General features: G+C 41.5%; 1 protein-coding gene across 6 annotated transcripts in view; it reads left to right on the top strand.

Annotated features, from left to right (window-relative positions):
• mcf2l2 (MCF.2 cell line derived transforming sequence-like 2) overlaps positions 1 to 17,360 on the top strand; it is a 130,805-nt gene extending 113,445 nt beyond the window's left edge. For 3 of the 6 annotated variants that reach the window (XM_070960716.1, XM_070960717.1, XM_070960718.1), the window contains exons 29-34: positions 890 to 991; positions 4,168 to 4,239; positions 4,685 to 4,795; positions 5,992 to 6,101; positions 7,410 to 7,525; positions 16,408 to 17,360. In XM_070960716.1, coding sequence (XP_070816817.1) covers positions 890 to 991; positions 4,168 to 4,239; positions 4,685 to 4,795; positions 5,992 to 6,101; positions 7,410 to 7,525; position 16,408 — 512 coding nt within the window. In that variant the 3' untranslated portion in view covers positions 16,409 to 17,360. Of the gene's footprint in view, positions 1 to 889; positions 992 to 4,167; positions 4,240 to 4,684; positions 4,796 to 5,991; positions 6,102 to 7,409; positions 7,526 to 14,253; positions 14,328 to 16,407 lie in introns of all 6 variants that reach the window. The other 3 variants (XM_070960720.1, XM_070960719.1, XM_070960721.1) reach the window with 2 other exon arrangements.
• Positions 17,361 to 24,045: the final 6,685 nt, after the last annotated feature.

Raw genomic sequence — 24,045 nt, 5'->3', positions numbered from 1 at the left:
GTCCTGTGACATGCAAGCACTCTGACATTCACACTGTGGCTTGACTGTTGTTAATGGTGACACAGCATTCCAGCTCAGTGAGAAGCGAGTCCAATCTGCAGGTTTACAAGACAAAATGAGTCACATGAATTCAATTCATGATAACTGACAGATATGAACATGCAGCTCCGTGCTTTGTTCTTTGTCAATCTAATGTGACCCCTCCTTTGATGTCACTGAACTGCACATAGAGTAAGTAAAATGTGAACAACTTCTAAACAAGTCATTGATCATTGTCTGTGGTCATCTCATTTCTGTGGAATTGTCAGCAAGCATCCGTCTTGTTGATTTTGTCTGGGTTGAATCTATTAGAACTAAATAAAAGTGGAACACATGCAGTAAGTCAACATGACTGTGATATAGACTGACAGGCTGTTTTAAGTGGAAGTGTGATATTTATTGTTTCATCACAGAATGTTGGACTGTATTCAACGATTTCAAGCCCAAAATTTATTTTGACCAAAAAAAAGTATTTTTTCTCACATATTCCCTGATCAGTCGACCCAGTACAGTGGAGGTGGATGGAAGTTGAAAAATGACATACAGTCTCACAGAAGTATTATTATTATTATTAATATTAAGTAGGTAGATGTATTATCTAAAAAGCTTTGTGTTGTGGTGTCAAGAAACAGGATGTTAAGAATGTTTAGCCAAAATCTTTTTTTTTTTAATTCTCTGTTCTGCTGTTACCTTGTTTTTCCTTTGGTTTGCATTCTGTGTAATGCCTCGTCTCCTCTGCCTCTTCTTTTTTCTCCCCGTCCTTCCCTTTACTCCCTTTCGTTCGTTCTGTCGCTCCTCCCTGGTCTCTCTCCTCGTCTCTTCCTCCTTCCTGACCCCTCTCCGGCTATAGAGCCAGCTGCTAAGGAGACACAGGTCACCCGTCGCTTCTCTCTTACTTCCTCTCTCACCTCATCTTCCTCCTCCTCCTCCTTCGCCACGAGACGCACAAAAGGTACCTGATTAGCTGTCCGAAGTCTTCCTGCCTTCAAGTTTTGCTATTTTCTTGCTCTTACATTTTGTCTTTCCCTATTCTGTATCCAAAAGGGAGAAACTCTCCATTGTTCTTATTTCTCTGTTTATGCAGATTTGTTGTATTTAAAGGCAGCCAAACAAATCCCTTCATTTCTCACACTGAGCATACAGAAATATAAAGAATTAACACCACTATTACTGTGTCACCACCATTGACTTCCAGCGACGCTGGCACAACCAGCAACCTGCAGCAGACACAAAGAGAGCTGTGGACCTTCAGCTACAATCCACATTAGCTTTCTTGTCCATGCCTCTCTTTAAGCTACAAACATGGACACGTCTTGTCCTGCGCCTTTGCTTGTTTAGCTAATCAGCTAGTCAGGTCAGCTAAAGCACATTAAACAGCTTTAAAACTGACCTGCATTGGTCAGTTTAGATGCTAACTGATGTGGTCCTTATTCTTCAGTAATGCTGCCAATACAGTGTTGAGTGAAGGAGGATTGGAAGCTAAAAGCAAGTTTGTATATTTAAAAAGTCACTTAACATATAGACATACAGTTTTCATAAGTCCAGTAAGGTTTATGCATTGTATCTCAGCAGGATGAATACTAAGAACTGACATATTAAGTTTAATTTGGAGGTAGAAAAACATGCTAACACCTTACTTCCAATTAAAAGATGAGAAAACATGTTTAGGTGGGTTTGTTTTTCAACAAACGTTTCATGATTTCATACATTCTCAGGTCAGTCGTGACCAAAACACACTCCAATTAAATCTGTATGTGTGTGCATATGTCGAGCGGGGGCCAAAAAAAAGCCATTTTTCTCTTGAAATTTATGAGATGCGTAGAGAAGTCAAGCCTTTGCTGAGAATGAAAACAATGTTAAAGGGGAAAAAAAAGCTGCAAATGAGTAGACATACTATTCTTTATCAAAAGCGACAATAAGGAAATAAAAATTTTGATAAGCTGACATTTTGAATGTAAGGTGACATTCACAGTGGCAGTAGAAGTGCAGTTTATTGCAGGAATGCAGATGAGAAGTTCATTTTCAGCCAGGCAGAGGCAGGGGAGGAATTAAAAACACCAGAAGAGAGCTGCTGAAGTTTCCATTGAACTGCTTCCACTCAGTCTGTTCTGCTTTTATTGTACCAATACCGTTACATATGTTTTTCCCTGAATGCAATCGAGTGTTTCACTGACATATGGCTGATGCACTGTGGGTCACGCTGTCTGTAAAGAGCTCAGTCAGGAATGTGGCTGTAGCTTTTTAGCCTCTGATTGTGATTCTCAGCCAGCTTGTGCATTGATACAAGGAAACAGTATTAGACTGCGTTGCTTCGATAGAAACCCACACAGCAGCACACTGTGTCTGTGCTATTGTATGCTGTGATGTAACTGAATGTTTGTGTCATGCAGATTCACTGTAGGTGGTCCTGGTGTGACTGCCTTCATTAATCGCAGCATTGTTAATCTCATTCACAAACTGCACTGTTCGAAGGATAATTACCTTTCTCTTTAAAACATGTCTTGTTTTTGTAGGTTTGGCCATCATTCACCAGTAATAGAAACATTACATTCACCACGTTAAAAGGTCGTTTACACTGAAGACATTTTGACATGTCACAGCAGGAAAAGCACAGGTGTAAAGAAGAAAATGAGCGATGGCTGAATGAATTTAGCTGCTGCTGGCTCACTATCACACTGCCATGACTTCCTGGGCCACTTGAATAGAGCAGAGCCATCCTTAATGTTATTAGTAACAGCTGTGCTTCAAAAAAACACGAAACATTGCTAAAAAAAAGTTATATGGGACAAGAAGCAGTCAAACGAGTTTAGGTTCCAAACTTATTTGAAAGACAAAAACAAAGATGAACGTTAAAATAATTACTCAAACTCTCTGCAAACACCCATCACCATTTACAGACCAACTTCTTGGCTCAACTTTAGCTAGCTTAGTGTAACTGTGTGCACACTTTTCAGATTATTTCAGGTGCGCTCACCTTCTGTTTAACCTCCAAATCAAGTGGTTTGGATAACGTGGCTAATATGTTGGCTTGTTTACAACCTACCTGTCAGTGCGACTGCTCATGTGTCTTACCTCATCAGACTTCACAGCAGTGTTTGTATAGCCCTTAATCTCAGCCCTTTGGTGAGTACAATGGCATCATAACTGACAACAGGGGGCTGAAAATAAAAAAAAAAACACCCAAGTTGTAATTAAGCCCCACTCAGACATGCACTGCACTCTGCAAATGTTCCAGCATTTTTACTTGAGCCTCCCACATTTGAATAAGTGACTCACGCATATTTGTAAAGGTCATAACACGTAGGGCCGAGTAAGTTATTCATAGCACTTCCTGTACTGTTCATATTAAAAAAGAGGCTCTATTTTTTTGTGTGCAAGGACATCGAATCAATTTAAACCAAAAGAGACGTATGAGCCAAATTTAAGTCATCAAGGAAATTCTTTTCAACACCATCCCACTAGATGAGCCTCAAAAATGTGTTTTGTTTATTTTTGTCCTTACAAATAAGAAGCACCGTTCAGCTTTCATTTATGCCAACTGCTTTCCGCTTTATTTACAGTGTGTGAGAAATTATTAACACCCTGTCATTTTTCACTTTGTTTTGGCATTCTCAGACTGTACGAAGCAGCGTAGGCAGCATGAAATCAGATTCTATCTGGAAAATAACGCACTTGGTGAGAATGGAGCTGCTGAGAGTCGTGAGAATTGGTGGTGAGCCTCAGTCCTCCAACACTCTAGTGGTCATTAATTAGACGAACAGTCAGTCAACTGCAAAAAGACGTTTTAAAATGGTTCAGTCAAACAGTAAGAACTGTGAACACTCCTTTTTCTTAATGTCATTTTCCCGCAGTGACATTCTTTCCTCTGTGTACCAAACAGCAGTCAGGCCTGAGAATACAGCTCTTTTCATCATGGTCTGAACAGTCATAACAAACATTTATGAAAGTGATAACTGTGTCTGAATGACAGAAAGCCTTTACTTTAACAGGTGGACGCTCAATCAAGCACATTTCTTTTCTTAAAGGGACTTTGAAATGTTGTCTCAAGGGATTTTTGGGGGTAAAGCTCTGCACCATAAATGTTAGTATCTAATTCAACTCTTGCTGCATGTTATTTCCTCCGGCCAGGTCCACTCTCTGCTAGCATAAAGAGCAAGAGACATGAGATAAAGAGTGATCCCACTCCTTTTGGTTATGAAGGTACTTGACCATGCCAAGATATGTATATAATGCACAGGGCTGAGCATGCTGGGCCTTTTAGACTCTTTTGGTTAATTAGGCACAACTTATTTTTTTTTAGTTGTGGTATGTGTGTATTAGTGCACGTAATTGTGTGCTTGCTTACTTTCCCTATTTCCATTTCTTGCCTGCTGTGTTGATTTGTGCTGTGATATGTGATGTGGTGTGGTGTGATGTTTCAAAATGCATGAGCACTGAAAAAGAGTATCAGAAAAGTAGTCGTAGTTTTGGTGGATGAGGGGTTTGTTGGTTTTTAGGCCCAATGACTTCCGTTTGATTTCTGCATGATTGGAGTTGCACTGCTCTCCAGATGTTTTAGATTTCAGCTATGATTGATGTTGTTGACAGTTGTTGTGTTGGCAGTCAGAATGAACAGGACGGTATAAAGCATTTGGCCTCCCTGCAGATACTTTGCGTGGTGCTATGGCTGCAGTCAGGAAACGTCAGAGCATGACCAGCAGCACAGCTACTGCTGCTGGCGTCACCTCAGCTGTCCCTAGATCCACCTCCCAACCAGGTAACTGCAGAGGAGGGCTCATCTCCAACTGTCATTTATGTGGTTGATTTCTTGTGAAATTTCACTTTCATGTTCATAAGTCGGTGAGAAAATTGAGGTCGTTTTGGTTAATGATTTGGTGTTGGTCTTTTATTTCATGTTATTAAGAGTTTCAGGTGTGTAACTTCATCTTCTTTCTGCAGCACATTGATTTCTACCCTCAGATTGGAATTCTCATACCTGATAACAAAATAGGTCATTTGTCAGTGCCTCCAGAGTGACCCATGTCAGTTTAGGTTAGATAAGTTTAGAGGACTGTGGTCTGTGGTGAAAAGAAAGCAGTGACCGTTGGTGGGAGATTGGATGCAAACTGCAGTCTCCAGTGTCGAAGTCCGACGCAATCAACCAATTGCAGCTGGTTTACCAGCCTAGGTTGGCCTTCTGCTTACGCACTGCCAATGTAATGCATGCATGCAATGCATATATATATGCAGTAATACGTATATAAAGTGGCCTGCAGTTTAGCATGCTCTCTTGCTTTTGACTGCTCCTGTTTAGGTGTGTCATATGAGTCAATGTTAATATGGCTAGATGTAAACAGGAAGAAGCCGAAAAAAGTTTGCAACCTGTTCCCTGTGTGCCTAAGTCTGTGGTGCTCTCAGCAATGAGCTCATTGATAGTGTGAGAAATACAAACAGGGCCAGCCTCACTGTGGATCTTGGTTGGCTCCTCAGACAGTCACTCATGAATCCCTCTGTGGTTTTAGGGCGCTGTCTTCTGCACCTTTTTAGACCAATGTTACAATCATTTGGTTTCAGGGTGGCCAGATAAATATCTTTTTATTATCTTTTTTGGAAATGTAGACTGTTTCATTTTGGCGTGTAGGGTCAGGCGTGGTGTCCTTCAGAGTTAAGAATTCTCATCTATAACGTGAGCTCAAGTGCGTCTGCCATGCATTTACGATCAGTTAGCAGTATCAGAGATTATTCTACGTGCTACGTTGTTCTACAGACATTCTGTGTGAGAAGCTCAGCCACAGGTTTAATTATGGCAAACAGACACATCAGGCTTTCATGATGATGAAGACAAATGACTTAACTGCACAGTGACATTGCTTCCCTGCCAATGAAGCACCATCACCTGCCCAGTAGAATAGTAATACGCCCCGTGTTTATGAGCACATTTGGTGGTTAATAATGTGTATTGATTCCGCTCAGGCTGGGCCCAGCGCTGTCTCCCTTCCATGGACGCAGACGACTTTGAGACGATCCCCTCCAGTGCAGAGGAATCCTCCAACTCTTCAGAAGAGGAAGGCACCAATAAAAATGTAGGTTATGCTCATGATTGCAGCTCAGTAGAGAGTGTAGTTTCACTCAGATATCACCTGGAGCATTACTGGGCCTCATTTTTAAGATTGATACAATAGTGAAACTGAAAAAAGTACAGTGTAGGTAACTTTTTTTCTGAATTAAAACAAGATAGATAGTACCAGTCAACACTGTCAATCATTGGCCAAAGAGACAAATGTTGCAAAAAAAAAAGAGTCAATGTCCAGTTCTGGTCCCGCTGGGTCACTTTAGCTTTGGCCATAAATCACCACATTCTACGTTCACTCACAGTCCCTCGACAGCTCTCCACTCATCCCTCATTTCCTCTCCACTCATCCTTTACTTTCCCCTCTTTTCTACTAAATCCCCTTCTGAGCCCCCTGAAAGAGAACCCCTCCACTGCGTAATTATTTCCCATGGACATGTGTCTCATTAGCAGCGGGCACTGATGACTTGACATTTAAGAAACGAGGGAGGAGAGACAAAAGCCGGGGAGGATTATAGCTGCACAGGTCTGCTGGGTATGACAGCCTTTCCAGATCCATTATAATCTGTGTGATGTACAGTAGAGAGCCACACAGGCGCAAGCATCACACACACGCACGCACACACGCACACACACTGAGCATGGTCTTTGTGCACTCATGCACACTTTCAAGAAATTGACCTTTTTCGAATCAGGCAATAGATGGCAAATTAAAGAAACAGTGAATAAGCAAGACTACCAACTTTCTGTGGTGCCTGCATGTAAACAAATCCTCATCCTCATCTACACTGCACAAAACTCCAGTACTGTCAAACCTGTCAAGGTGGAGGCAGTTTGCAGTCAACCTGTCAAATAAAAATCCTTTGGAATTCCTTAAAGGTGCACTGATCAATATAAAAGTATTGATCAGGGCAGTACAAACAAAGAAAAAACGGATAAAAGGAGAGTGAATATTGGTCTTACATTGATCAAGTGGACTTGAAGGTGTGTGTAATGCTCAGCTTCTTTAACATTTTAAAGTCATTACTCTTCTATCTTAAAGACTTAACATGCCTCAAAGGCTTGAAAACACTACAGTTTTGAGTGGTAACCTAGTTGGTTTTGTTTAAGTGCAAACATGTAGTCCATTTGCAGTCAGAGCGTGTTGTTATAGGGTGGTGTGTCTATGGTAGAGTAATGGAAACATGTTAACCAGGTTTAACCTAAGTAATGTTAACTTCAGCTCATATAATCTGCTGCTGAGGGTTTGGTGAATGCTGGGACACAGTGCAAAATAGAACTGGGTAAATACTTGGTTTGAAACAGGCATTTCTTTCTTCAGGGTGACAGCAGCCGTTTCCGGGTGCAGCTGACCTATGAGTCCCATGAAGCGCGAGACCTCTCTCTGGAGACAGGTGACCTGGTCCAGTTTCTGGAGGAAGCGGAGAACGGACACTGGTGAGTGCCAGCTGGCTCCACTGTGGGACTGGGAAGTCCGTCAGCTTGTTCCTGCCCACTCACTGTTTCCCTGCTTTGGTTGCAGCTCCCTGTAATTTAGCAGTATATTTGAAATCTCTGACTAAGTGGGTCCCCATCTGCCAGTTCAAACATGTCTTGTTCCTAAATAAACTTGTGAGAAAATAAGCTTACCACTTTGAGCAAGCATCTTACAAATAAGGCAAAAATAAACATTGCATTATACTTTATTTAGGGCACTCTTGCTGAGCATCTCATTCACTCTTTGTGCCCTCAATAAACTATAATTGCCGTGCAAGTCCTCTGTTTACATTCTCATTTGTGGAATGTGTTGTTTTTTGTAGTTTTCCTCAGGACTTTATATTTCTGGCTCAGCATTCTTTGCAGAAGCACATTCTCCATAGCAACAAAAGGGTCCTACTTTGCCTGTTACAGAATCTTTTCATTATGTTTCCCACGTACTTTTAGATTTGGTCTTTAGTGTCTGTATAGTCAGTAATTCATTGTTGAAAACTCAGGTTGCTAATACATTATCTGCACAGCTGATTCTTACGATTGGCTGTGAGTAGCATCTTTTTCACTTGACATCATCAGGGCACTAAAGAGTTTATTATGAAAATGCACTGAGCGGAGGCAGAGGTCAGTTGTGAGCAGCAAAGGCAGGATTCAGGTAGTATTACCTCAGTACTCCAGTTATGATATCAGGAATGACATGAAGCTATGCCACCTGAAAAGTAATGTTACAGTAATACTTATGCACAAAAGTAATAGCAACTGCTGTTTCAGACCTGAATTCATGGTGTAGAAATGCAGCTTTTTCAATTCCATTTCAATCAAATCCTACAACCTGAAAAGCAAAACTACTCCATGAGATACAGTAGTTTTTGGAGAAATAGCATCCAACAGTTTCTAAGCACTTAGAAGTACCATGACCTGATGAATAAGAATTATCATAGACGAACATCCAACAGCGCAACAGACTTTGCTTCCTCTAAGTAACCTGCTTATAGAGATGATAACATTTAAGTGTAACACTGTAGGCCATATTAGACAAGAGAATGTTTTAGCCTGCACAAACTGATGTGAACTGTTTTGTGCAACAGTGGATCATATTGTACAGTGATCCTCATAAAGAGCCTGAGGCCGCTGTCCGAGTGAATTTTCCTATCAATTACTGTAGTGTATCAATGCTGGGCCAATAAAAAATATGATGTTTTGGGACTCAAGGCAGCTTACCAGTCATTTGAGGGCACTGTGTATCACCATGCATACTGATCTATCTCAGACCAAAATAGTCCGTTGTTGAGCAACGAAAATGCCAGTAGGTGGGTTGTAATTGTAATTGTTGTCAGGGGAGGTGGCTGACTGCTGGCTGAGCTGTTATTCCAAAAGGAAGTACAGGCCACAAATTTTAAAAGCCATCACCTTGGGAAGCAATCACTTACTCATTGGCATTCATCAACACCCCTATCAACCACCTGCAGCTGTGTTATGGTCATTTGCTGCGATGGGACAGTTCATTGGACGATATTGGTGTCAATGTTTCAATAGAAACCTGCTCAAATGACCCTAAAAGCACTGTGTGCTATCTACCACTCTGCTTTTTAGACTGCACTAATCATTCAGCTACCCACTCATTGAATAATAGCACCATTGTGTACTTTTATTCATGCACCATTTTGTATTAGAATGATGCAGTGGATTGCAGCAGTCTTGCCAACATATTTCTGTGGCCGCAGTACAAGTATAAACTGTGACATTAAGGCTTTGTGTCAACCACAGCGATGTGTTTTCATGATCCTTTGATTGTCTGTTCTAGAAATGACACGGCCGTGATTAGAATTGAAAGCTTAATGCAAGATGAACTTTCAGTGTCAAACTATCTGCGCTGAGGCTGGTTAGTGTTGCAGGACGATCGTCACTGACAGAGCTCTCACTGAAAGAACACAGATGATGGTTGCTTTGTTAGATGAACTCACGAATCATAAGGTAGTCAAACACATTTGCATCTGTGTCAAATCCATCAAGATGTGGAGGTGATCGAAGAAGTCTCTCTGATATTTGCCGAGAGACAATGTGGGGAATTTCTGTTCCTCCAGACAAATGAACGCTTACAGAGCAAAGCAAAGCTGCGCTGTCGGGGATGCACAGATCCAGCCACCATGGCGCCTACCCAGCCTGTAACTAAATACTGGTCAAGCTGGTTGTGGGAGGTTTTCAGCTGAAGAAGATGCTTGTTTCAGGGTGTCACACTGTGTTTGCGCTGTATTAAGAGAACAGTGCAATCAAAGCAAAGCAAGTCCATTTTTGTGTTTCTCACAGCACCTCTAATAAGGGCTGGAATGCGACTTTTGTTCATTTCTTCTGGTACATGGTTCTGGGCTTTTTAAGCACCCAGAATTTAAATATTATTCAGCCCTCTGTGCTGCAAAAGATGCATTTCATCCTCTGCTTTATTAATACATACATCCCCCTCCCCTTGCCTGTTTTGCTGCCTACAATACAAATGATAAACAGTCTATGATATCATGCTATAGATGACAGTTTCAGACTATTTGTCAGGACTCTAAGTGATTGCACTTTAAAGGTAGATTAAACAAGCAGTTGAAACTAAGGCAGAGAAAAGCAGGAAGAGAGTGGAAGAAGCAGCATTTGCATGATCCAGTGTAGAAATTCCAATAAGTCTGTGTGTCACTGAGCACAAATGACTTTAAGCAAGGAGAGGCAATCTTATTTTCATGTGTATAAGACATTTCATCACAAGCAACAACAAACTGGCTGTGCTTTGCATTTAAATGTACTGAGCATTAAGTTACTTGCGGAAGAAAAGAAAAAAAATACATAAAATGCAACAGAAGAAGAGAAAAAAAAAAAAAACACTGACCAAATGGAGTAATTTTGTATTCAAATTGTAACTGTTGTACTAATGAGTTATCATGTTCCAGGAACACAAATATTCAGGGCTGATGCAGATGGAGAGTTGGAGCAGAGAAAGGCTGGATTCAGGGTTGAAGAGGAAAAGGGAACATGAGGAAGAGCTCTGACATGGTTATGAAGACAGTACACAGATTAATGAACTTCATTATGTGGACGTGTTTCTAATATTGTGTTCACCTCTTCTCCTGTGCTCATACAGCATGAATGTGTGGGATTGTTAGAAACACCTTATCAATCCAAAATGACCACTCCACCACGTCTGACTACAGCCACAAAATGGCTGTTTGTTCCCAGTCATCCTCGACAAAGTGCTTTATTGTGGATCATAACCTTTGTTATGCATCCATTGTGTGGCCGTCAAGGTGCTTCTGTGAAAAGCTTTTCAATCCAATCCTGTATGCGCCTGTACCTGAGCACTGAAGGCTGGTGAAAAATGTCTGATCTGATTCAGAACATTGCTCTTTGATCAGAAATCTAATTTGACCAATTTTAGGTTATTTTATTTTGGCAAGGTGTCTTTTGAGCTGTTTGTATTTAGACATGGCAAACATTTGGGAACTCCTCGTAATGAACTGCAAACAATTTCCAACCCAGGACAAACTGAGCACCTTACAAAATCAGTTCATACCACCAGTGTGTGCTCTATGTTCTGGTATCCTCCAGCAGACTGCCACCCTGCCCACAGTGTGCCCTGCGTCTAGTCTAATATATGCCAGGCTCCAGCCTCCCGTGACCCTGAAGAGCATAATTGGATATAGAAAATGGATGGATGGACCTCATAATATGCAGTGCAATACAACAGCATCATGAACTCCAGCCCTGAGATATTGAGAAAAATCGAACATTAGCCTCCAGAAAGGCAACATTTGATGCAGAGCTGTTATGTTGGATTGTAGCAACATTGGTGAAATTGTGTTGTTTTGCATAAGGACAGCCTTTTTTCCGCACACTTGCTGCTCTCTGTTCTGATGAGCCATACCATGGCTTCCCTGGTTAAAAGCCTGTCTTGAGTTTGGTCCACACTAATCAACTAAGCCCGAGAAAGAAATGAGACGAGTGCAACAGCTGCTGCTCTGCTGCCCTGTTCTCTCTCTACAAGGACTAAAGGCTCAGTGTGGCTTGTTTGGAATTAAAATTTTATTCACTATAACATTACCCTGATAAACCAGTGGAAGATACAACAACAAAACGTGTTGCTAATGGTCTATTGCCAAATCAAGGGAGGCGACTGAAAACACACTGGCTTCAGATGAATAATAAATCTGTTTCATTCGCCGCACCACCACCATCATCTATCCTTTGAACTCGCCACAAAAACAGAGGCTACTGCCTTTCTGGAGAAGCAGCCTCTAGAATCAGCCGCTGAAAGAGTGTTTTGGTCTCATGCAAGCTCTCTGCTTTTGGAAGTGACTAATACTCTGTTAGATAAAAGCTCGACTTGCTTTGAGTACGCTCATTTTTCATCAGCTCATGCATATTTCAGCCTTTAAAAGCGTCTCCTGTCGTCTACAGCGCTGGGCTTTGCTGCTAAAAGGTCTCACTCACTCTCACTTGTCTCTCCTCCTCACTTGAGGAAAATGAAGAATTCATGTCCTCCCTTTTCTCTTTAGTTTTTTTTGGGTGGATCAAAGTTAATGTGCAGCTGTAGAATTTCACGACTGCTGTGTGCGTCGTACACACCATCATGTGCATGGGTGTGTTTGTGTCTGTGAGGATTTAGGTGTATGCTTTTTGTGTGTTTAGATTGACTTCTGGAACAAATGTGTGTGTGTTCGTGTGTCTGTGCACACTGCTAATAGTCACTTTTTCCAACACAGGCAGAAATATGCTTGCTAATGTAGCCCTCCCAAGAGTGTGTTGCACCTTTCCAGATTAGGCTTTCATTTCACACCCACAACACACACAGTGTCCGTCTCCCAGCAGCCCCTGTGGGCTTGCTGTTGGCAGTGTTTGGTGTATTTGTATAAGGGCTGAGAACACATTAGCACATCCGACCACATCCTGTCAACACTAAATCACAGTATGACCAGAATAAAGAGGGAATTACTTCACTCTGATGTGTGATGCCAGAGGCTCGCAGCAACTTCCTCAAAGTCAACTTTTCAGAAGGTAGAGCTGGTGGCTCGGCTGGAAAAAGGCAGATTACAGACTTGGACAGATCCCATTCCAATCTGGGCCAGTGACTGTTGCTGCTGAAAATGATGTTCTCATTCTGTGATTCATCAGGTCAGGGTTTATGTCCGTCGTCACTGTAACTGTATCGTAGGATTTCCAGGACAGTCTCAGATGATTTCGGGGTTTGTCTGGTGGTGTGACTCTTCATTTAGTGAGCTTGACATGCAGTGGCTGAACTTCTCGCCTTGTTGCTGTGATGCACAGGTTTACTCCAGGACACTGTGACATCACTGCTGGTTGTGGTTACAGGTGTAACAGACTGTCTGTCATGCTGGACTTAAATCACAGATCCAGCTGAGGTCTCTTCTCACATGTTTTCATCCAGGTCTTTAGTCTCAGGCAAATATTCCCCCGAATATATATGCTTTATCAACTACCTTTCAATAGACCTTCAGCGAGCTGGCTGGACTCCAGGTCTGTGGAACATGCCCCTCCCTCGTACTCCACCTCTCTATCTCAGATTGTGTGTGTGGTTTGGAACCAAGCTCTGCAAAAGCAATTATGCTGCTCAATAAGATGCTGCCTGGCGCCAAGCTGACAAATCACTCACATTAAGCCTCAATTAAAACTGTCTAAAGCAGTCACAAATACATTTCCCCATCTTATTTCAGGAAACAACAGACTTCCAGTGCACCGGTGTTTACTTTGTCACACTCCGCGGGAAGAAATGTATTGTCTGTGTCAGGTGGTGGTGTTAGTCAGTCACATGGGTTTGCTGCATGTCAGAGCTTCTTCCTCCCTGTCAGGCTGTTCTGTTTTCAGAGGCTGGTTCTCGAGAGTCACATCAAGACAGACACTATGGAAGCTGTATTGTCTGTCTGTTGTGGTTCTTCTTGAAGTCACAGCACCCAGACAGGTGTATACTCTGCAGCTTTACTGGGAACATCAAGAGATGAGTCTCTGTCAGGTGTATTTACCCATTTTAGAGCTGTCCTATAACATGATATCCATAGATGCACTTATAATGATGTTACTTAGACTACAAAAATTGTTCTCTTTTACAGAAACAAAACCAAAAAAAGTGGCCTGTGGTAATAATTACTGAGGTCTGGACCTCAGAGATCTCGATAGTCTTGTAGAGAGGGCTTGTTATTTTAGTTTTGCCCCAAGCAATCATCAACAAATGGTGTATATGACCCACTGATGCCCTTTTCAGTTGACCTTGAAACTGTGGTAGCAGCCTGTTGCTGGCAGATGATTACAGCCGTGTAGCCATTTTTACTACACAAAAGAAATTACCATTTTTGTTCAGCTGAGCGTTATTTTGGTGCTACTGTGAAATTTCTCTTATTCTTGATTCTGTAGTACTGTTCCATACAAAACGGCAAACCTCTTTGCAAGAATACTATTTTAAGATCTGTGAGAATTCACCGTTATTTATTGCATGTTTTACGTATTGAATTATTCTGAATGTTTTTTATTCAGCTCGTTAGTTCTGTTATGTGGTCATGATATGGTATGTTTTGACCTTTGATCCAGAACTTCCTTCGTCATGATGTTGTGTCACTTTGGTTAAACAGTTACTTGTACATAGCTGTATTTACTTTCCTCCCTTGAGCGAGTGAAGACCGTCCCCTGCATTGTGTTTCATGTTCTAGGCTAGTCAAGAACCTTTTAACAGAGGAGACAGGGCTGGTCCCATCCAGTATACTGCAAACAGCACCTGAAGGAGGTCACTCATTAAGTAACAACACTGCTACTTCTGACTAACCACTGGCAGCCTCGCCGTAACGCACTCACTCACTCACCCACCCACCCACCACTCCTCCCTCCCCTCCTTTACTCCTGCTTCTTCAGTTTCTCCCTCGCTCTCTCACATGGCAGTTGGGCCAGGAGAGATTGGGTGGGTCTGGATGAGCCGCTGGGAGAGGGAGAGTCTGTTGCATAGAGTTCAGTTTGGATGGAAGGATGGAGTGGAGGGGGTGGAGCTTTGGCTTGTTGAGTTGAATAATCAGAGCATGATGTCACTGATTGCAGCGCATTGCTCTCTCTCTCTCTCTCTCTCTCTCTCTCTCTCTCTCTCTCTCTCTCTCTCTCTCTCTCTCTCTCTCTCTCTGGGAGTGGACTTATGGACTTGGAAGAAAAAATGCATCATTTTGAGGCCAAAGTTTCAGTTCATGACAATTGATCTGCAGCTCTCACTGGATTTTTCACCACAGTAAACTTACATAGTATTAAGAGTATTTTGAGCCATCAGCTATGCTACATGACGTTCCTCAGAACTAAAGCTGGAAAAATTTGAAGTTGTGGCCATAACATAAACTTATAGTGTAGTTTAACAATACCATACAGCTTGTTCTAGCTTGAACATGTTCCATTCTGACTGTAAATGCATTCAAACCCAGACACCCCCCCCCGCTCCACTGCCACCACCTCCCTGGCCGAGCAGTTATGCATGTCATATGAGAGTTACTGTAATTACCAGTTTCTGACTGTAACACACAGATTCTTCTGAAAGGTACATTACATCCAACTTGATCACATGACCAGCTCTGCATTAATAAAACCACCTGCAGATGTCTGATGCTGCAGGTCTTTCCAGTCTGCACCACCCTTCCCATATGACGTGGAGACTGCATTATCACTGACACTCCCAGCCTTCACTCCATTCCCCCTGGCTGTCTACACCAAATGCATGTTAGCAACAATCTGGCACTAAATATTCACAGAACTATAGTTGTAACAGTGTAAACTGCAACTACTAGCAGTAGTTTTTGCGAGTTGTAGCAGTAGCAAGAAGAGAACAAGTTGTTGCCGCTTGTTTTTTGGTAAAAGGCAAAAAATGATCAATGCAATTAACACTGAGGACTAGAACTAAAAGGCAGCTTTAAAACAGGATTTTGCTCCTCTCACTTCTCATCTCTTTAAAAAACTGAGAGCTCCACACACACACATACACACACACACACACACACACACACACACACACACACACACACACACACACACACACACACACACACACCTATATCAGTCTGAGGCTCACATGAAACTTGAGTGTTTGTCAGAACACTCTGTTGATAAGTTCATGTTCCGGTGCCACAGAATACTTTTCTGACAGGACAGCCACTCCTGGGCTCTTTGCTCTCTCTCTCTCTCTCTCTCTCTCTCTCTCTCTCTCTCTCTCTCTCTCTCTCTGTTCTCCTCCCACTTCAATGTCTCCTCTGTCCTCCATCCATCTCTCCTCCATCTCCTCCCTTTCATGCCAACTTGAAGGCTGGCCCTCGAAGTGTTTGTCATGGCCTTGCTTGCTTTGTTACGGAGCTCTGTCCGCCCCTCTTCAAAACAACTATCCCTTCCTTCTCCTCACTTGCCCTCCCCACTTTCTCCTCACTTCCCTCTTCAATTTCGGAGTTTTTTTCCATTCTTAAGGAAGACAGAACTCCGCGCTCTAGCAGTTGACCTTCAGTATTTTGGTTAAGTGGGGCCCATTTAGAAAAAGCCCTCTTCACCTGTCTGTGTTGATTGCCCATGTCTGCCTTCCCTATAATTCTTAATGCACTCTACTGGTTGATATTGTTGCAAATATTGAACACCTCACTATTATGTCTCCTTGTTTTATACTCCTATTAAAGTTGCATTGTGTGGTGTGTTATGTTTCACTGGCGCTGCAGTCCGGCTGTGCATCCCTCTTCTGGAACACTGTGTTTGAATGCCACAGTTTGTCCCCATGCTTGTTTTCTATATAATGGAGTAGGACACCAAACTGTATTTAAAGATGAATCTGACTTGAATCTCTCTTGTTTTTCCAGATATCTTCAGTGATCTGTGCACAGCAGCACTCTCTGACTCAGACGAAAATGAAGCCAGTACATGGGGAGATGTGTCGCAGGACAGCAGATAAACATGGCTGAACATTTTTGTTGGATGGCAAACATGACTGATAACTCTAATAGTGTTTTTTCAACTGTAATTTCCTACGCTGGACTTTGAATATCAATGACTATTCGTTTTCTACCTGTTCTTCATCTACTATACAAATATGGCTTGCTATTGTTTTTCAGCTGTACTTTTTCATGTCTGACTCATTGAAGCTTCTCCATGAAGCCTCTGGGAAAAGCTGGAATCCTAACATGCCTGAATCCCACAGTTGGAAAGCCATATAAGACTTTTAATTCAAGGCAGTGCCAGCTGTCGTCTGTGGAACACCGAAGACTGCATGGATGTGCAGACTGAACTTTATATCCAAAGTTGGATGAATTCAAATTACATACTGTATTAAATGCAGTTCCTGAGTGGCTGGGCTGGATACCTGAAAACTCAAATCCCATTTCTAACTTGGATTACCTTAGGGAAGTGATGAATTCCATGTGCTGGTTGTGAACAGGCCTTGGCAAGGTGCCCTGTTTTGCTGCTATGCTGCACTGAAGCAAAACTCTTTCAGACCAGGTTCCACCTCTGCTGACCTGCTTGCCAGGTTCAGAATACACACTTCACAGTAGCTGCAGTCTCCACAAGAACCTAGAAGTCTTCTTGCTTGCCTTTCGTCATCCTGGTGGAACACCCACATAATGTCGTTACATTGCATCAGATATGTTATCTCAACGTGCCCACTCTCACACCTTGTAGACTGGCAAATTAGCTGTATAAATTGCTCTGAGAGATTTCTTCTTTGCATATTTGAAGTAATAGCCAGTCATTCCACTCTTTACACTGAAGGAGAAAAACACTTATTTTACATAATGGCTCACTCCATCTGGCAAAACATTTTAAAACGTTTTGTTTTGGACAGAAACGTCTATATATGTCATTCACAAATGATCTCAATGACGTTTTTCTGGCATAGGTAACACCAGGACATCATGCTTGAGGTTGAACAGAACAGCTTTTTGTGGGGGGGTGTAAAATGTATTTATTGGTGCAGTCTTAAAAAGCTGAGTTTGCTATGTCAGGGGTGCAACAAATAAGAGAATCTAATTCTGAAAGAATTTCCTTTATCAGCCAGCTAAATTACTTCCCAGCAGAAAATGCATGTGAGAAATAAATCAATCATAATGTGTTTTCCAGTGTATTCGTTCTACATGCACAGTGAATAGCAGACAGAAGAAGCCAAATAGCTTTTGATGGAAATTAAGCATTACTGCAGCACATCTCTTCTTTAGATGAATGGGGTGATGGTGTAAAGGAAACAGATTTGTCTCTGTGGCATGTTATGCTACTTGGACTCATCTCTACATAATGGGATTTTCAGTAGCAAGCTTTTTCGGAACATTTCACACTTTTTGCTGAATGCCAGCTGCTATCTATAGAAAGAACGGATTCAAGCATTGTTTTAAAGAATGTGGAGACTTTATAGCATTGTATAAAGAGCACACTCATTTCCAATGGATGATATTCAGAATCTTGTATTAATTCATGCACGCAGATCTCTTCATGTCCTGCTGATTTATCGCCACATCCATATAGTGGCTCATGGCTAGCAGCGTTCAGACACATACTCGATCAGAGACCAGACTGATTGTATTCTAACCTTGAAATTCCTTTAAGGCTCTGAGCGCCAGGTCGTTTTGCAGAATCCAAGCAATAGTTCAGCTTTGCAACAGCGTTATCAGATTCATGAGACTCTTTTGAAGTTCATGTCAAAAGTGCTTACGCAGTGTTTTTCTTACTGAGATATTAACATTTGTTAGCAGTTTGTGAGGGTCACCACTATGAGCCAGGTAGGCTAAAAAAGCATTTCTTTGACAGATCGCACTCATGTCCTTTTTTTTTTTTCTAAAGTAAACTACAGTATGTTGTGGGGAAAGTCAGGGAACTGTTAGGCTATTTGCTGCAAGTTATTTTTCAGGGAAATGCTTCTTTAGCAAGCAGCACCTGGGCTGTTTCATAGCATCAGCTGTAAAAGTTTCACCTCTTCAGAGAGGAAAAGTGTGCACTCATCGTTCATTGATTCATTGAGATGATGGCTCGCTAACTGTAAATAACCATCAGTGTTAGTTTAAAACTGCATATTCTGGGGGGTAAATTTCCATTTTCTGTATGACTGCTGTATCGTTGTACACCATTCTCCCTCAGAGTCTTTGTCAGCATTGCGTTGCATTTCTACTGACAGATTGAATTCTATGAGCTATTCACTGAGAAGTCTGAAACAGGACCACTGTATTTACAAACAGACGATGGATGACAACTCCTTTGATTTACATTTACCTGTAACTTATTGGAAATGTAAAGAAAAAAACAGAAGAATATCAAAAGGCTAAATATTGGCCTGATGACTGAATACATATCAGAATGTAAGAATTAGCTCCTCTGTTAGAAAGCTACAGTAAGTAACTGGGGTCAGTCTTTGAAAACAAGTCAGAGTTTAAGCACCCTGATCTTGAATATCAGTTCAAACGTTGCTAATGGTTGGATGATGCATGTATGGATAGGTAGACGAGTGGATGGATGGATGGATGGATGGATGGATGGATGGATGGATGGATGGATGGATGGATGGATGGATGGATGGATGGATGGATGGATGGATGGACTGACAGATATTTTGACACTGTAAGTGGGTTAAGATCTGTAACAGAATGCCAGACTCTCTTAGAGGTCAGATTCATTCCTAATTAATCTGATTGTAAAGTATATACACTCCTCTTGAACATGCTGTATATTTTGTTTATCCTATGTTCAATGAAAAATATTGTATCTTTGTAAAGGAAATATTTATATTGTACTGCATCCTGCTGCAATTTAATTGCCATTTAACGATATTACAGAATGTATTAAGTCTGTATATTGTACAATCTGTCATTGTAATGTACATATCGGTTCATTGTGATAATATGCATTTACAATATGAATTTTGTCACCTTGTTTTTCTTTGTTTTTGTTTTTTTGTTTTTTTTTTAAATGTAGCTCGTTATCCCAAACATAAAAATGCATGCAAACAGATTTGATACATATAGGTGCTAGATTTCATATTGAGACCACATGTTACTTCCTGGAAATAGGAATGTTCCCACCAGAATAAGAAGACTCCAGCCTTGAATTATTGAGTTATGCACAAATGTATCGCTTATACTCACAAATTCATAAAACAACACAAGAACAAACAAAACATGAACAATCTGTCATCCTATTAAATGTATTTAAGTGACCTTAAACTTGACAAGTTGTGTGTCTCATTCCAAAATCAAAGCAAAACTGTATTATTCAAAAACTTTCACTCTTTATTTTGCACTGCATTAAAGTGGCAGGTGTCCACTGAACTGATAGACGAGTGCTGCAGTAAGGTAGCAACCATATAAAGAATGTAGAGAGGACATTGGCAAACGAAATGAAAGCAAGTGAATAATATCAAAGGAAAACTATCATTTCTGACACATTGGGTTTCATTTCCGTAAGTCTAATGATCATTTCCTTTGGTAATAATGGCACTGCACAGCGGGCACAGTAACATCGCTCCAGTGATGTCCGAGGGGACAAGAAACATACAGTCACATGTTTCCAGGGTAGCCAAACTTCCAGGAAGGAAAACAACATTCAGCAGTAAAATAATTACTCAAACTGTCAGTTGTAAACATGAGAGTACATAACTTCAGGTACTCGGGTGACTTGCAGGAGATGGTGTTTGGTACTCATTCCACACATAGCATGATCTTAATAAATGCCATCTTCCTCAGTGTCTCCCTCACTGTCTTCTGCTTCAGCGTCCTGCATGGTAGATGATGAAGATGCATCTCCCAGTCCCTGGTCGAGCTTCAGATCAGCTGTCTCCACCCACAGGTCAACAGCTGGCTTTGGGTCAAATGTCTCTGTGGTCATCTTTGACAGATGAATGTGCATCAGGGCTGAGAGACGAGTCTGACAAATGAGATCTGTGCTTGGTTTCACTATGTTGAGATGTGAGAATCTCCTCTCACAGACTGCATTGCTCAAAGGCAGCCTAAGAGACAACTGAACCACCTTGTTGATGTTGGAGTCAGGGCCTGGCTTGTTTGTAATAACTATTTGGATCAGTCATACAGTCATACACAGAGGATGCTGCCAAGTGTTTTCCTGCTCGCTTTAAGTGCATCCATTCTGTCACAGTGGATTCCCTGTCAAGTTGCAAAGTGGTTTTTGTGATGTCCTCAAATCCATCAAAGAGCAGCACCCAGAATTCAGCAGACCGCAGCTTTGCTCTCAACTCGCCACTAATGAGTGAATAACACATGTCCGACATTCACTCTGAGCACTTCAGTAAAGTGAAATCCTCAGCATAGGAAGGCATGGGACATGTTTAGCCTTCTGAAATGCTTGGAGAAAAACATTACACACAGCTTGCTGTTGGTCTTCATTCAACTTGTTTCACCATTTACCAAGTGGGAGACTTTTCAGCTTGACTTGTATGTTTGTGCCACATTTTGTGCTCCTTACTCTTTTCGGGTTTATCAAACAATGGATGATCTAACTTCTCTGAGCCTGTTTAAAACAAACCTGGACACATTGCACCACATTTCAGTGCGCTCATCGTTAGCTTCAATCCACAGCACATCCTGGGGCAACTTTTCACTCAAAGTCTTTTCTCCTGCTCGGGTTTTTTTTTGGTGCTTGTGTGTAAGTGGCAGAACAAAGACACTGTTGTTGTTTTCTCACTCGTATATTAATGATCATTGACAGGTGTTGTCTTCTTCTGTTGAGTTTCTGGGTGGTTAGCATCCTTACTGTTGCATTACCGCCATCTGCTGGAACGTAAGAGCTTCACAGTGCAAATTTTTTTCAGTGTCCACCCAAAGTGATCCCATTCATGAGATTTTTCGATTCAACTTTGTAGTCCAGACCCAATTCAGTTGCTCCATGGTGCGCAGAGGTGTGTTTTGAAACAACTGGACATTACACATTTATACGCATGCATCCCACTTATGAGCACCCTGGTTATAATCTTTTGCACTTACGGACTTCCTGCTTTGGCACTGGCACATTGCTGTCAAACTTGGTGTGCGGTTAAGGATTATCGGTAACAGTGGTGTGCTTATTTTTGGATTTAACTAATCTGATGGCTGGTTTTTAACCTGTCTGACTATCTGACTGGTTGTTTTTCTCGCCCTGTTGGACGGGTGCTATTGTCTTGATCCTTGATTTTCACATTTACTTTGATGTGTATAGTGTTATTATAACCGATAGATCCAATGAACTGCAAAATGAAATCCAAGGTGGAATAAAGCTTTGTTTTCCTCTAATACAAGGTCAAGAAGAGTTCAAGACAACAAATTACTGACAGGTTGTGTAAGGCAACACAATTCATTCACCAAGGAAAACTATGTACCATGGATTTTCAAGGTCAAACACACTGTTACCAGGTTTTGCAGTGTTGGTCAGTTCTGCCTGCCTCACATTGTTTGTGAGGAAAATATCATCTCTGCTCTGTCTCAAACACATCCGTTTGCTTGCACATCCATCCAAAACCAAAAAGTTTAGAAAATGCTGCTAAAATGATTGGAATGGCACTGCAAACTCACCCTTCATCTTTCTTTGTGTTTACTGGCATTCAAAGAGAAAGCTTTTCAAGTCATCAAGGATGCAATCATACAACAATTTCTTTACAACTTCCTTCCCTTTTTCTGTGCGACTGCTGTCATGTTGACTCATGAACAAGACGAAACTAGATGTTTCACTTGTGTAATAATAGTGAATTTGGAATACCTGCACGACAGTGAGAAAACATTGTCTCTTTGCTGTCTGCTCAACAGAAGATTGAACCGTACAGACTGCTATACTCAGCAAGCACAAGCCCCGAGACTGAGAGAGAGAAAAAAGCACAGTGAGAATGGAAGAGATGTGATCTTTTTCCAACACCTCACTGTGTTTTCTATCTCCCAAACCAGACTTGTGTCAAGAAAAGATGGGTGTTCAAACGAGATGTTATTAAAGTCTGTGCCAGCAGACGGTGACTTCACTCGCAGTCTGAGAAGAATTCTTTCTGCATGTTGTTGCAGCTTGGTTTATTCTGATTTCAGACTGTATTGATGAATGTTTAATGTATTTATAAAATGGAATTATAGGAAGTTGGTAAGTAAAAGGGAAAGAAGTAAGAGGAGAGGTAAAAAAAAAAAAAAAGCTGATGGTATCTTAATCTGTTTTTGTTGCGGACATGGTTATCAAGGCAATAAGTGCAAATGCCTTTTCTGTACGTTGAAATGTGTGATGAAATACAGGCATCATGAAAATCTCTGGTGTATTTCTGTTCTTTTCTCCGTGATCAATGGCTCCTCAGGTATGTTGGAGTGGTGTCTGCATCATTACCATTCCTGCCAGCCTCTGCTCCCCCATCAAGGGGAAGAGAACAAGCTATTAATGTTAGACTTAAAGCATAATGTATTCTCTCTGTCTGCGACTGGTGCTAACCCTTTTATCTGCTTTCCTCTGCCCCCAGATGAAACCATAATTTAAAGAGAGGAGACAACTTATAAGTCTTAAATGCTCCACATTGTCTGTCTGGCCTCAGACACTGACATGGAGATGAGTTAAGGCTGCCATTTATATCAGCATGTTTACACTTGCTTACTTTTCACACTGTCTCCTAAAAAAGATGTTAATACACAACTACTATACAGCTTACTATATACTTTAATACTTTAATAGTACATTCCATTTTCTAACATATTAAACATACAGAATCTGCAAAGTGCAGAAAGAGAAGAGAAAAGTACTGAACACATCTGCAAAGTACTTATTATCACCATATTTCATTCAGGTTCCCTGCAATAAGAGGTCAACAGTTAGAATCTCCCCAAGGTTATACAACAGTTTTGTTAATGAGATTAAGAGAATCTGTTGAGCAGCTGAAAGGAAATGGAGGAAAACTGGGCTCACAGTTCACTGTAATATATACAAAGCAATATGTCTGGCAAGAAAGGATTACTTTCCAAGATTATTACAGAGAATGCTGGGAACTGTACTCCGGCTTCCTCCCACAGACCAAAAACATGCTCATTAGGTTGATTGGTGACTATAAATTGTCCGTAGGTGTGAGTGTGAGTGTGAATGTTTGTTTGTCTTTGCATGTGGCCCTGCAATCGGCTGGCGACCGGTTCAGGGTGTACCTCGCCTCTCGCCCATTGTAGCTGGGATAGGCCCCAGCCCCCCGCAACCCCGAAAGGGATAGGCGGTATAGATAATGGATGGATGGATAGACACATAGCTAAAGTACGACTATTTTTCAATTAAAAAGTTGCTGAAAAACTGGTTCATGAATGCCTTACTGTAGTTTCCAGCTGACTGAACTACTGGAATGCACTATTCACTGCCCCCCCCCCCCCCCCCCCCCCCCACAAAAAAAAAAAAAACACTGAGAAACTTCAACTTCAGCTCATTGAAAACTCTTCAGGTCAGCTTTTAACCAGAACCAAGAGGACAGAGCACATTAGTTCTGTTTTAGCTGCTCTGCACTGGCTTCCTGTGACCTCATGTACAAAGCC

Source organism: Chaetodon trifascialis, chromosome 4, assembly GCF_039877785.1.
Source record: "Chaetodon trifascialis isolate fChaTrf1 chromosome 4, fChaTrf1.hap1, whole genome shotgun sequence".
In the NCBI taxonomy this organism is placed as follows: domain Eukaryota; kingdom Metazoa; phylum Chordata; class Actinopteri; order Chaetodontiformes; family Chaetodontidae; genus Chaetodon; species Chaetodon trifascialis.
The sequence above is the reverse complement of the archived record's forward strand: the minus strand, read 5'-3'. Positions and strand labels throughout refer to the sequence as shown.